The sequence below is a fragment of the Liolophura sinensis genome, chromosome 6 (assembly GCF_032854445.1).
Source record: "Liolophura sinensis isolate JHLJ2023 chromosome 6, CUHK_Ljap_v2, whole genome shotgun sequence".
NCBI classification, from domain to species: Eukaryota; Metazoa; Mollusca; class Polyplacophora; order Chitonida; family Chitonidae; genus Liolophura; species Liolophura sinensis.
In genome coordinates, this window is record NC_088300.1 from 38,271,253 (window position 1) to 38,284,973 (window position 13,721).

General features: G+C 40.2%; 1 protein-coding gene across 1 annotated transcript in view; it reads left to right on the top strand.

Annotated features, from left to right (window-relative positions):
* The window catches only part of LOC135469368 (E3 ubiquitin-protein ligase HECTD1-like), a 45,828-nt gene extending 34,882 nt beyond the window's left edge, over positions 1-10,946 (top strand). Inside the window, 10 exon segments of the mRNA XM_064747999.1 lie at positions 881-1,052; positions 1,263-1,345; positions 2,333-2,460; positions 2,873-3,071; positions 3,454-3,591; positions 4,149-4,747; positions 6,279-6,357; positions 7,331-7,424; positions 8,167-8,317; positions 8,906-10,946. Of these exon segments, the coding sequence (XP_064604069.1) occupies positions 881-1,052; positions 1,263-1,345; positions 2,333-2,460; positions 2,873-3,071; positions 3,454-3,591; positions 4,149-4,747; positions 6,279-6,357; positions 7,331-7,424; positions 8,167-8,317; positions 8,906-9,188 (1,926 nt within the window). The 3' untranslated portion in view covers positions 9,189-10,946.
* Positions 10,947-13,721: the final 2,775 nt, after the last annotated feature.

Consider the following 13,721-nt stretch of genomic DNA (forward strand, 5'->3'; position numbering starts at 1 on the left):
GACCACTGACGGAAAATATGTATTAAATACAGCGGCTGTTAAGAAATATGATGTATGGTTCAAAAATGATTATTTTATTTATTTAATTTTTTTTTTTCATTTTTCTTCTTAACTGCATATCTTGCTTCATTTTCGTTAAAATCATACTCTTCATTTTATAGTACCTTTTCATGTATCCTTTAAACTGTGTTTAGCGGTGAATGATTGGCTACATTTGTCTGTCTGTCTGATGTATTACGCAGGGTAATTCTGAAGCTACTGGTATTTACACCAGCCTCATGTTCAGTGCAAACAGCTCTTCCTTCCTTCAGCTATTCTCGTGTTTAAAACTTAAGCTCCTTTTTTTTCGACCTTAAAATCTTTTGGTGGATCAGTATATGCATCTTAAAATGTGGTTGGAAGTGTTTTCTTATTTGTTGATATTGTTTTTGTCTGCAAAGTTTTGTCTTGAAGCCATTCCTGGTATTATGCTCTACATGGGTCTCACATTTTTTCATTTACAACATTATCAGTTCGAAAATGTGTTAAATGGGCCTTGTCCCTGCCTTAGAGGCCTGATATCTTGTTTTTACTTTGTTCCCTAGTCCTCAGCCAATAATGTTACAGGTTTGAATCCAGCTCATGTTGGTTTGGCTGTGGCTTTGAGTCAGAAAATGGTCAGGTACCTAGGGCTGTGTAGTGGTTGTCTCCAGCCATGAACCTAACCCCATTGTGTAAATGAAAAGTTGAGTTATTAATAAATCAATATATTGTTTTAATTTAATATTAAATGAGTTATATTACAGCAATATAAATGTACTTCTCTGGTTGTGATGTGAAGTCAGGTGTACTTAATGTGAAGTTAAACCTTAAAGTGAGTGTGTTTGTTTGTTTTGTACAGGATTTCTGCCACAATGAGCTGGCTAAGCTGCCTCGTTCCACCAGCAGTACCGGCTCCTCAGTGCACATCCTCAGTGAGTGGGATGCTCCTCCCAGTAATGACCCTGCAGCCTGCACTGTTGACCATGTACTCCAGCTTCTACAGTGTCTCTATGCAATATCTATGGATACAGGTAATATTAAACTGGGCTATTAGCTTCCTATACCTTGTTTCAATTTAATACTTTGGTCATGTTGGAGGAGATGATCACAAAGCCATGTTAGCAAAGTTAATGTCATTAATATTGAATAAGTTAAAAATGGTCAGTAGATTTTTTCTTCACATGAAGTATGAGGATTCAGTGACAGACACCATAGACACCAGTACCTTGTTCTGATTTCAGATGTGGGTAATGCTCAGTTCAATGTACCAGCAGAAGAATTCAGCAGTGTCAAGATCACGAACAAGCTGTGTCAGCAAATCCAGGTACATATCTCTCCATTCTGTCAATCAGAATCTCTTAACAGAACAGAATATGTTTTATCCGTACTGCTAAAGCATATTCTAACGCATCTGCCAAACGTGCACTACATGGAGAATTACGACATTGACTGCAAATATCGAAACGTGTATGCAGTGAATTTGTCCACAACGACCCAACAGTGTTGTCGTAGAGTAACGTTATGTGCTTCGTGTGTAGTGCTTGTCACCTTGTTAGCTAAATATCCTGGTCATAATTGTCGATGTCTTCTTAGTTTTATTTCCACATCTCAACACTCTTGACTTAAAGACTTACTTTAGGGAATGTCTGAAACTTATTCAACAACCAGAGTGGACATACAACATATGAAATGTGGTATTCTTATTTGGTGCTCATGGTTGTTTAAAGTGGACTCTGCAGTGAGTTTCATTCACTGTGTATACACTGTGATAACTGCAGTGAGTTTCATTCACTGTGTATACACTGTGATAACTGCAGTGAGCTTCATTCATTTGGACAAGGTCTGCAGCCCTTTTTACTGCTGTTATCACAGGGTATATGCAGTGATTGAAGCCATTATTTCTTAAGTATATCACATGAAATAGGTGGTATTCATCAATAATATGGATGGTGAAGGTAAACTGAGCAGACAGTAAAGATGGGAAAGAAGCCAGAAAACAAATGTTTGGGGGAGGGGGGTGGAGAAAGAAGAAGTACATGTATTCACCTGTACTATGATCACTTGCTCAAGAGTGTGTGGTTAATATCATCTATTTGCGTCAGGATCTGTAGAACTTGGTTATACAGAAAAGCAAATTGGTCCAACATTTGCATGTGTGTAGCGAAATGTAGCAGCTGGTGTCTTATACATGACCCACAAGTATGGTCATATCAAGGAAGAAAACATGCCTTTGCAAACTTAGAAGTACATGTATAGAGCTGATATAAACTGGTTTAGTGACAGCATTACAACCCCACGTCTGCATTTGTAGGATCCACTGGTTCTCTCCAGCAATGCTCTACCAGACTGGTGTGAGAAGCTTACTAAGTGGTGTCCAATGCTCTTCCCATTTGACACCAGACAACTTTACTTTGCCTGTACAGCCTTCGGCACATCAAGGTACAGTGCTTACTTCACCTTTGTCTGATTGTATTTCCCAGTTTTCTTGAATTGTTCTCTTGTAACAAATGTAGTACAAGTGCCATATGTAGCAACGTTATGAGATATATATGTCTGTCATTTCTGCTGGTAGACCTTGAGAGCAACATTTTCTTTAGAATCAGCAAAATAAATTCAAAATATCAAGTGTGGTAAAGATGTGGCCACAAAGCAATATCTATTACATCACAAACGAAAAGCAAACACACCCATTTCAGGTTATAGTTTTCAGTTGCAGTTTGTGAGCCATAATGAAAAGATGCCTATCCCATTCAGGTTTTGTACTTGCAATGTTTGTTCAGAGAAGTGAAAAAAATGCTTAATATATTTGAACACTTCCTAACTTATGATTTCTATTTTTCTTGCTTGCCAGGGCTATCGTCTGGTTACAAAACAAACGCGATGCGTCGATAGACCGCAACCGTGGTCCTTCCCCACGTCGTGAAGATGCCCATGAGTATCGAGTGGGCCGATTAAAACATGAGCGAGTCAAAGTGCCTAGAGGTGACCAACTTCTGGAGTGGGCAATACAGGTGATGAAGTACCATGCTGACAGGAAGTCCATCCTGGAGGTAAGGCTACTGCATGTCTGGGCTAACTAATAACTGTGTGCTTTGTATCACTATTGAGATGACATGGTTAGATTTTTTCCAGCTGTATCATGTTGAGAAAGGGGGCTCTATGTAATGACTTCTTTGTACACCTTAAATCCACCAAATATGAAATATTCTTGCCTAACACACTATTCTATGGAGAGTGGGGGGTGGGGGGGATGGTGTGAGGGGGGAGTTGGTGTTGGATCAGTTGCAAAAGGTGTCTGTTTTGTGTAAGTGCAACACAAGAAAATGATACCAAGGCTCTGGTTATGCTCTGTTCTGGCTTGAACATAGATATAATAAGTATGATTTTGAGCTTGGTAGGCTTCCACCAAATATTCCATGTTCTGCCTTTCAGATTGAGTTTGATGGCGAGGAGGGAACAGGCTTAGGCCCCACCCTAGAGTTCTATGCCCTTGTTGCTGCAGAAACTCAGTGTAAATCTCTGGGGCTCTGGCTGTGTGATGATGAAATTCCGGATGTCATGGAAAGGGAGGTAGGCATGCACAGTAAACCCCCCTTGTGTAGTGCTGGGAAATATATCATGGAATGCCAGAAGAGGGATTCTAACTGAACTGTAGTAGTTCCAGTTTGAATGGAAAGTTGGCCTAATTTATGGATGAAAGTTCAAAAGCATTGCTATGTGTGGATGTAGACATTGCTTGGCAAGCTCATCATATCACACCCACCACTTTTTTTTACTTACTTTTCTTTCCAGTCTCGATGAAAACAGTTCTTACATCATGATGTCACAGAGGGTTTGATCTTTTGTGTGGGACATGATTAATTTAGGAGTTCAGATTACATCTTATTATAAGAGTACGGCATAAAACACTAATGAAATAAGTACATCACATTATAGTGTTGTGTATCTCAGAAAAATGCAAAGAAACTTTGGTATCTAACCTAATTTGGCACCAAATACTGTTCTATTAATACAAAAATATACCAGTCACGATGTAGAAATTCTCCTCTGCCATCCTTTTAATGTAGGTGTGCATTTTGTTTACATTGGCCTGCTACCATAAATGACAGTTTTGTTGTCATTCCCAGGTTGACATAGGTCATGGTATGAAGGCCCCAGGGTACTATGTGCAGAGAGCTGGGGGGTTGTTCCCTGCTCCTCTCCCCCAGGACAGTGCTGACATGGAGCGTGTAGAGCGTCTCTTCTCCTTCATGGGCACCCTGCTGGCCAAGTGCATCCAGGACAGCCGGCTCATCGACATGCCCCTATCCAGACCCTTCCTAAAGCTGATGTGTATGGGGGAGGTGGGTCACAACATCACCCAGCAGTTCAGCGAGCTTGCCCACCGGCTGGGTGAAGACATGACGGGCTCATGGACTAGTCAGCTTAGTGATCACATGATCTCCAGCACTGAGGACATGGACAAGGAACTCATACTTGACCCGCCCAAGTTCCGACAGCCGGCCACGCCCCCGTGGTACGCAGGCATCCTGACAGATGAGGATCTGGAAATTGTCAACCCACACCGGGCTGTGTTCCTCAAACAGCTGAGAGAGCTGGCCAACAGGAAGCAGAAGATTGTGAATGATAAGGAGCTGAGTGAGGACCAGAAAAACTTGCTGTTACAGGAGTTGGCCCTGGAGAACCCCAGCAATCCTCAGATGGCTGTGAGGCTCGAGGACTTAGGGTAAGCGGGTCATAGCCCATTGACCCATTGACACGCCAATTATGACCACACCCACCACAGTGTAAAACACCAATCAATACCACACCCACCAAATTTGACAGACCAACTTGACAGTTGTATAAACATGACTTTATTTTCTGTAGTGAACACAAGTCTTTTAGAAACCCTCCATGCCTACAATTTCTAGAACAAAGGGTCTCTGTGACTATTTTTTTCGAGATTTATGGACTTTGCCAAAGTTACCTCTTTTTTGATCATCTCTTTCTTGTAGTCAAGAATACTTTCAGTTGGGGCTACAATTTTTGTGCTACCTGCAGGAGAACATGAAGGGGATTGGTATAGATGCTCATGTGGTGATTTTACCACATTTGTCATCATATTTTTGTTGTGTGGGCATGCTCTGTTTTCTTGTAAACACAGGTGTCTATAAGCCTTTCTTGTAGGGCTACAGTTTCTTTTGCAGTTATCTAGAGGAGCTTACAGAGTGTTAAAGTTTACCTAATTTTTGGAATTCATTTTCTGTGGTATACACATTAGGTACACAGAAAGCTTTCCACATCAATATTAGTGTGAGAATCCTATGGCACTGGCCGATGCATGCGCCTTCCTAGATTGCGACGGAATGTCTAAACCTTCCACATAGGCAGTGAATGTTGTCAGCTGAATATTTGCTCACCCAATCATATGATTGCAGTGGAAAGCCAATCGTAGGTAGAGATTTGCATATCAAAGACCACACAAGCGAGTTGGTTCTCGAACTCCCCACAAAGAAGTCTTTTAGTACCATAGCTCACCATTTGCTCAGCCGTTCACAAGGTTGCAATTGCCACCCATGGTACACAGATTGCCAAATGCAGTTCGCTGTTTGCATATCAAAGATCATAGCCCATGATGACATTTTTTACCAGTGCAACAATTCACAACTCTGCTCTGCCATCATTAGGCATGTGTTAAACAGTCATATTTGTGACAGTATACGTTTGTCCTTTCTTGTTGATTTAATGACATGGTCTTAGCACTGAGAATAATATCATTCTACTTTATTTTGGTCTAGAGGTCTGTATTTGAACGTATCACTTCACTTTCGAACATTATGCAGTGTTACAAACTGCTCATTGAGGCAAGCTATCAGTGTTCTTTGAATGCCTTGTTTACATTTCTGTTTCATTCAGTAAGATAGGAATTGATAAATCACTGCAACTTCCACTCAAAATACTACATCAGCCAAACAGAAAAGGTGACATTTGTTGAAATTTCCATTTTGCCAGTCATGCTAGGGCAATTGTGTCAGTCCTTTGGTTGCAGCCAGATATGATCATCAGAAACAGTTATCATACTTCTATAATAATTTGTAACTTGTTAATTCCACATTGTGTTAAAACTAAATATATAAGGTGGCTCTTTTGCATTGTATTATTGCTTTTATTGTAGTGATCTATTTGCTGTCGCTTTTTTTGTCCCAGTGTAATGATTCCCTTATGGTGTTACTTTCATTGTAGTAATCTCTTCTTCTTGTTTTTCTTTGTTCCAGTCTAAATTTCCAGTTTAACCCATCATCCAAGGTGTATGGTTTCTCAGCTGTTGATCTGAAGCCAAATGGAGAGGATGAAGTGAGTAAATAAGATATAACATATTAACACAGGGCTTCAGCTGGTCCTTGAATCTTTGAAACTGTTTGTATTTTGTTGAAAAATTTTCAAGACCTTGAAAGTACATGTACTTACTTTTTCAATGTTGACTGCTGTATTACATTCAGTTCAAAATGGAATGACAAATAAGCTACTGAAGGAGTATTCACATGAATGTTTGTACTGGAACTAAATGTACTAAAATACGTGGGAAGGTCTGTCAGCAACCTGCGGATGGTCGTGGGTTTCCCCCGGGCTCTGCCCGGTTTCCACCCACCATAATGCTGACCGCCGTCGTATAAGTGAAATATTCTTGAGTACGGCGTAAAACACCAATCAAAAAAAAAAAAAAAAAAAAAAAACATAGGATATTAGGTCCTGGAAATCAGTGAATTTTCTTTTCTCGAATATGAAACCTGTATCTTCATCTGTAGTATCACCATGTGAATAAACCTCTGTTAAAAGGACACAAAGACCTGTATTTTGCTTCCGTGAAATCATTTGTTATTAGTAGTATGAGACAAAATGTGGCACTTTATGTGGTTATACAGTCAATAGGAATAGTATTTCATAATGCTTGTGATATGCATATAACTTCTCGAAGGGGCCTCCGTGACTCAGTGGGTTAGCGCGCTAGCGCAGTGTAATGACCCAGGAGTCTCTCACCAATGCGGTCGCTGTGAGTTCAAGTCCAGCTCACGCTGGCTTCCTGTCCGGCCGTACATGGGAAGGTCTTGCAGCAACCTGCGGATGGTCGTGGGTTTCCCCCGGGCTCTGCCATGTTTCCACCCACCTTAATGCTGGCCGCCGTTGTATAAGTGAAATACTCTTGAGTATGGCATAAAACACCAATCAAATAAATAAATAAATATAACTTCTCGAATCACTCGATTCTTTTACATTCTTCACCTGAATACCATTTTGTATTTTTCACACTGTAAATGTGTTTTAACAGGAGGTCACCCTGGAGAACGTAGAAGACTACATTGATCTGGTGACTGACTTTTGCTTCAACTCGGGCATCAGATGTCAAATGGAAGCTTTCAGAGGTAAGCCAAACACTAATGTATGTGTACTTTATAACTTATTCAGACAGCACATTATTGAGATTAGTAAACGTTAACAAAGGCAGTAATTCTATTGCAAGTTGGCTAGGAGTTCAAATCATTCATCATTCAACTTCTGCAGAACAATTTCTAATATCTTGATTTCCTCAACCTGTAAATGTAACTTTCAATCATGAGTGAAAATTTTTAAATTGCATTCAACACCAATCAGATATTGTGGATATACGTTTTGGGCTTAAATATGTTTCTTTCAAGAATAAAAGTTAAAGATTCATTTCTGGAAAGAAAGAGTGTACCATGCAGAAATGATGCACATGAGGATGTCTAGAGATTGGCGTTCTCACCAGGTTGGAGTTGTTCCAAGAGAAATTCCATGTAGTGAGCTGGTCATGGCCGAGTGGTTAAGAAATTTTATCTTTCAGCATCAAGGACACAAGGTGTGGGTTCATTCCCAGTCTTAAAGTGGAAATTTGTGGATTCTGTCACACACACTTTGTGGACAAAAAGTGTTTAAGAATGACAAGAGTTGCTGTTCTTGCAGACTTGGGTTCATTGAAAAATATTTGTTTTCCGTCAATATGTTCATCATTGACATGCCCCAGGTCATTCGTTTACTCAGGTACTGTAGTTTTCCTTTACAATACTCACTGTCATGAGGAAAAAATTCTTGTTTATGGTAACAACAATCAGATAAGTAAACTTCCTTGTGTGCTTTCCATTGTAGCTGGGTTTAACAAGGTGTTCCCCATGGAGAAGTTACATTCATTCAGTCCTTCTGAGTTGGGAATGATGCTGTGTGGAGACCAGGCCCCAAGCTGGAGCAGGGAAGACATTCTGAACTATACAGAGCCTAAGCTAGGATACACCAGGGAAAGGTTAGTCAGGTCTCTAGTCTGGAGGAACTCCAGCTAAACATTACACCTAGAGAGCCATTGACATTACAAAGACTACAGTGGTTTTCTTAGATTAACATAAGATGACAAATTGAACACCCTTAGCTCATTGTCAAACTGCAGTTATTATGTATTTTCAATTTGACCGTACATTTTATGATTTTACGCCGAATTAAAGTCAAAAGAGAAAATGCTCTATAACATTTTAGAGGACGGAAGTAGATCCAGTTAAGTTCTGTGTGGTTTGATCTAGCCCGGATTCAGAATGAAATAAATCTATAGGGTGTGATATAACTACAGTTTTAACCTTTTAAGAGGATGTCATCATAAAAGAATCTCTTGTGCGTGTGTGCTTTCAAAAGCTTTTGCTGTGTGACGTCACAGTTGTATCATTTGAAAGTTGCGCTCTGTTTTTAAATTTGTGTGCAAGTCTGCTACTGGATATCAGCCATTCTTTTGTTGCATGAATATCTGCAGCTGGGAAAAATGTTCACACCATCAATCTCAACATTCAGGAAGTATCAGTTTACACTGTTGTGGAATATATTTACATGTACATTTTTGCTACAGTGCCGGATTCCAAAGGCTCACAAACGTGTTGGTGAAGATGAGCGGAGATGAGAGAAAGGCCTTCCTGCAGTTTACAACAGGTTGTTCATCATTGCCACCAGGGGGACTGGCCAATCTGTACCCCAGGTTAACCATCGTCCGCAAGGTGGATGGCAATGACGGTAGTTATCCATCCGTCAACACGTGTGTTCATTACCTCAAATTGCCCGAGTATTCGTCCGAGGAGATCATGAGAGAGCGGTTATTGGCGGCCACCAAGGAGAAGGGTTTCCACCTGAACTGAAACACTCTACAAAGTGGGAACATTGCAGCTCGAGGAAATCACTGTTATATTAAAGATTCAAAAGTTCAGAATAAAGGCTGTGATTGGAATTTGGCTTCCAGCTGTAGCTGTTGAGATGTGTAAAATATGGTGTGGACAAGGACAATGGAGACTGTCGATTAAGTCTGGATCTGTACAAGTTCCCTCATGGCTGTGAAGATGGATTTCAGTAATTTTGTTTTGGTAGAACTTTTAGCGAAAATTGTGAAATCAGCAATGGTGACAAGGCTGTGTTAATCCAGGATCTTGAAGGTGGATGTTTAGTGCCAAGGTGGCAGCCAACATATAAGTTGTGTGATTCATTGTGATAGAAATTTTTCGCTTGCTTTCAGAGAGACCAGATCGTATTAAAGGGAAATGCGTGGTGAATACAGCTCTATAAATACAAGTTGATTGGAATGCTGTAATGAATATGTCCAAGAAGACCATTGTACTTAAATCATGTGACAAGACATGCTTTATTGACAGTCACTACCACTGCAGTACTTGTTCGGCATTTTCTGTTTTGTATATGAATTTTGGGGAATGCTTATAACACTATTCAAGTTTCCTCTCCTCCTGCTTTCATTCATCAGTATTGATCCATGTAGTTAACTATTTAGCGTCTATGGTGATCATGTATTCCAAACACTTATATGAAGTGGTTATTGCTAATTGTGATTAACGTTGGCTTTTCTCCCCCCCCCCCCACTGTGTGCTGTTGCTCAGTCAGGTATGTGAAGGGTGAAGTGATATCTCTTGACCATGTGTGTGTGTGTATGGATGGGGTCTGTGAACGAATGAATGAATGAGCCTGTATTAACAAAAATATGATGCGTGCAAACAGAGCGTGATATGTACATGTAGGCTTCAAGTAGTTTTAAGTTCAGCTTTTCCAACCTAAATGTAAAGTTGCTCCTCCATTCAAATGAGTGAAACTCGTTTACGAAGATATACATCGAAATAAATTGTTTGGGAAATACATGTGAAACTTCCATTAGTTTCCACTTTCACAAAACTGCATCAGTCAGTTTTTTCATAACTTGCCCAGTAAATCATGTCACTTTATGGCGCTCTGACCCAGGAGTCATTTGTGAAAAAAGTTACCTGAACTTGGGTGATGGCCCCATATTGGTAGAGCTGGTTACAATATTTACATTTAGGGGCATCGGCCTTGTGGCACACATCCGCATAGTGTTGGACCCGGTACAGTGTGAGAGTTTTGGTCATCACAGTGCTAGATAGTCTAGTCAGGACCAGCATTGGTTCAGGCACACCTGGCTCCAGGCAGTTTGGCCTTATATTAACTATTTATTTGAGTTTCCTGGGGTCTGTAGTAATGTTCATTGTTCTTTGTGTAAATAAGCACCTTCCTGGTTTCACTCTAGCGATTTTGCAAACATGCGATTAATGTTGTTCTGCATCAAAAGAGTGTAAAATGTGATTGGTTGTGAACCATTTGACCCTTTAGCTAATGAAAAATGATTGGAATCCACATCTTTTATTGATAACACATGCATTTCTATCATCACTGGTTTTGATGTGAAACAATCGCTTTGGTTGGTTTGTGTATGGTATGGTTCTGGAGTGATCAGAGTTGAAGCAGTGGTGGAAATTACTCGATAGAAACACGAGTTGGTATCTCGTAAAGCGTATTACCTCGATATCGGGTGTATCCGCCATGTGCCTTACACTCTTTAGAAACAGAAAAACATTAATCGCATGAAAACCAGGGAAGGGGTTGGGGGGGGGGGGAGTCCTTTTGTGTATAGAAGAGAGGGTGCGTGAGCATGAGCCTGTGTGTGTTTCAATATTAAAAGACTTGCTACCAAATGTACACCCTAAGCCATTCTCAAAAACATTATAATGTTTTCTCAATAAAACATACTGTTTGAACTAAAGTTGTCTCTGTCCTTAATTTAGGCAGGATAGGGGGTCATTCCGTTTGCAGTGACTTCGAGGCGGTTTTTGAAATATGGCCCTTTAGAAACACCTTGTATTGTTCACTTGTTCTGGAAACCTTTTTAGATAATTAATTTACTATTCAAGAGGACAGAATCGGGAAATCCACCTGCTGGGGTTTTCCTACCCAGGCTTTCAGAATAGCAATACCTTTACGTACTGCCACCTGTAAACAGCGTCCATCTGCCATAAACGTCCACTTTCAGCCGTGACAAAACAATTTTCCATGTTAAACAACCTGTAATATCCGGGCACCTGTCCAACGCGTCTAGCGGCCAATATATTTGGCGACCAAATTCTATATCTGCCTGTCCTGAGCGGCCGAGACTTTCAAAAGTAATGATGATTGCCGCGTTGGACATTCAAAAACTTCAAAATGGCGACCACATGCTGCGGAAGTTTTTGTAGGGATTAAAAGTTACAACCTGCCACTTTGTGATGACAAGTGAAGTGTGATCATTATTGGTGAATGGCGATGAAGTCTCTTGTTCTTTAATGAGGCCCAGCTGGCCATAGTCTGGACACTCCGGAAATCCACTGCTGCAGTGGATTAACTCCATGCTGAGGTCCGAGCTATGAATGCCATAAATAGCGGGCAAACTGGGATATAATCTGACCTCCTGTGGTTCCTGCCATGAATGGTTTCTTTCACAAATTACCAGTTGGTAGAGCGTCCGCTTCGGGACCGGTAGATCCAGGATCAATCCTTGATCGAGTCACACCTAAGACTTTAAAAGAGGAAGTTGTAACTTCCTCGCTTGGCGTTCAGCATGAAGGGGATAGTGCAACGACTGGTTGACCCGTATCAGTATAATGGCTCGGGCGGGGCGGCTTACTTACATTCGGTAAGTCGTCTCAGTGAAGCAGCACTAAATAAAAGAGCAGTGGAAATCCGTCCTGCAACAAGGAGGCACATTACACGTACATGCACCCTAATGATTCCTTCGTCGTCATATGACTGAAAAATTGTTGAGTACGACGTTAAACCCCAAGCACTCACTCACTCACTCACAAATTACCTGGCTTGCTTGACCATCATCTTTGCAGGGAAATGGTGGTGTGTTTTCATTTCGCGTTGCCTGTTCCGAACATATGGAGAAATTGATCTTCCTTCACTCGTACATTTTGTTGTTGTTGGTGTTTCACCGGTAATGGCAAATATGATTGACTGGATTTTCGAGCATCTGAGAAGTCTGCCATTTACAGACCAAAAATTTGTTAGAATAGTTATTTATACCTACGCAGGCCAAACTGGCACATGGCTTTCTTGGGTTTGACAATGATAGGAAGAAAGTTCTCCTGTCATACGTGCCCTGACCTGAGACTCTTTCTGTAAGTGCCTGCACCCCACAAAACTTGAAATTATTGAGTTATTATTTCACTACAATTGTTATATTTCTCTGAAATGTATGTAGCAGAACAGATTAATGTTTTAACAATTATTTATAAGTTTACTATGTACATGAGCAGATTTGCTGAAACTTAATTCAGTTGTGATTTGGCTTGGCCTTCACAACCTGTCTTACGTGGCCAACTGTCATATGCGTCCACTTTTTACAGCTCCCTTCACTGTCCGCATAGAACAGGTTTGCCTGTATATTCAATACTTCTTGAGATAATAGCCCTTAAACATCACACTTTGATCAACACTTTTTTTTAATAACATTATTGCTTTCAAGTGAACACAAAGTCTGCCACAATATATAGACAGAAAAAGGATATAGGACAGTTATTACAGAAAATTCTACAAGCTGAGAAGATGAAGTTCAATGAAGTGGCAATAACCAACAATTCACTCTGAGTAACCATGTTATTGAATCCCTTATGAACTTGCTATTTATTTTGCTGATAAGCAGTGTAGAACATTTCTGGAATACTACTTTAATTACTTCATCTTAGTGGCTGACTAACATTTCTGGAATACTATTTTAATTAATTTAGCTTTAGTGGCTGACTTTATGTGACTTCAAATTTTAAGATGTATGATATACATGATCATAAAGTGTGTCACGTGATTAGCTTTTAAGAATTTACTTTCAATAGGAGTAGAGAACAACTCTTGAATTTTCTTCCATCGTTAGTGAAGAGATGTATCTTGATGTGAGAAAAAATTCAAAGAGCTGTCCAACTGTCAAGGCAAACAAAAAAAAAGGGGGGTTAATTGCAAAGTCATTTCTCCTAGAGCATAGTTCAGGCACCAAGCACATGTAAGATAAAGAAAAAGTGATCAGGCCTTCTTGTGAAAATGACCATGTACCTAAATAACACTAACCAGGTAACAAAGATCTATATAATTTCACCTGACCTATGACAGCTCACTGAAAAGGCAAAATTTACCAAAGGCGTTAATCAGAGTGTAATGTTTAAGGGCTATTATTTCAAAAAGTACTGAGTATTTCACTTTTATGAAAGCCTGAGTAGGAAAACCCCATGAGGTGGATTTCACGGCCTTTAGTCCCCTTGAGTAGAAATTACAGCCATCTAAAACTGCTTCCAGAACAAATAAGCATTTCGAGACTGTTGAAAATGAACAGAACATGGTGTTTCTAAAGA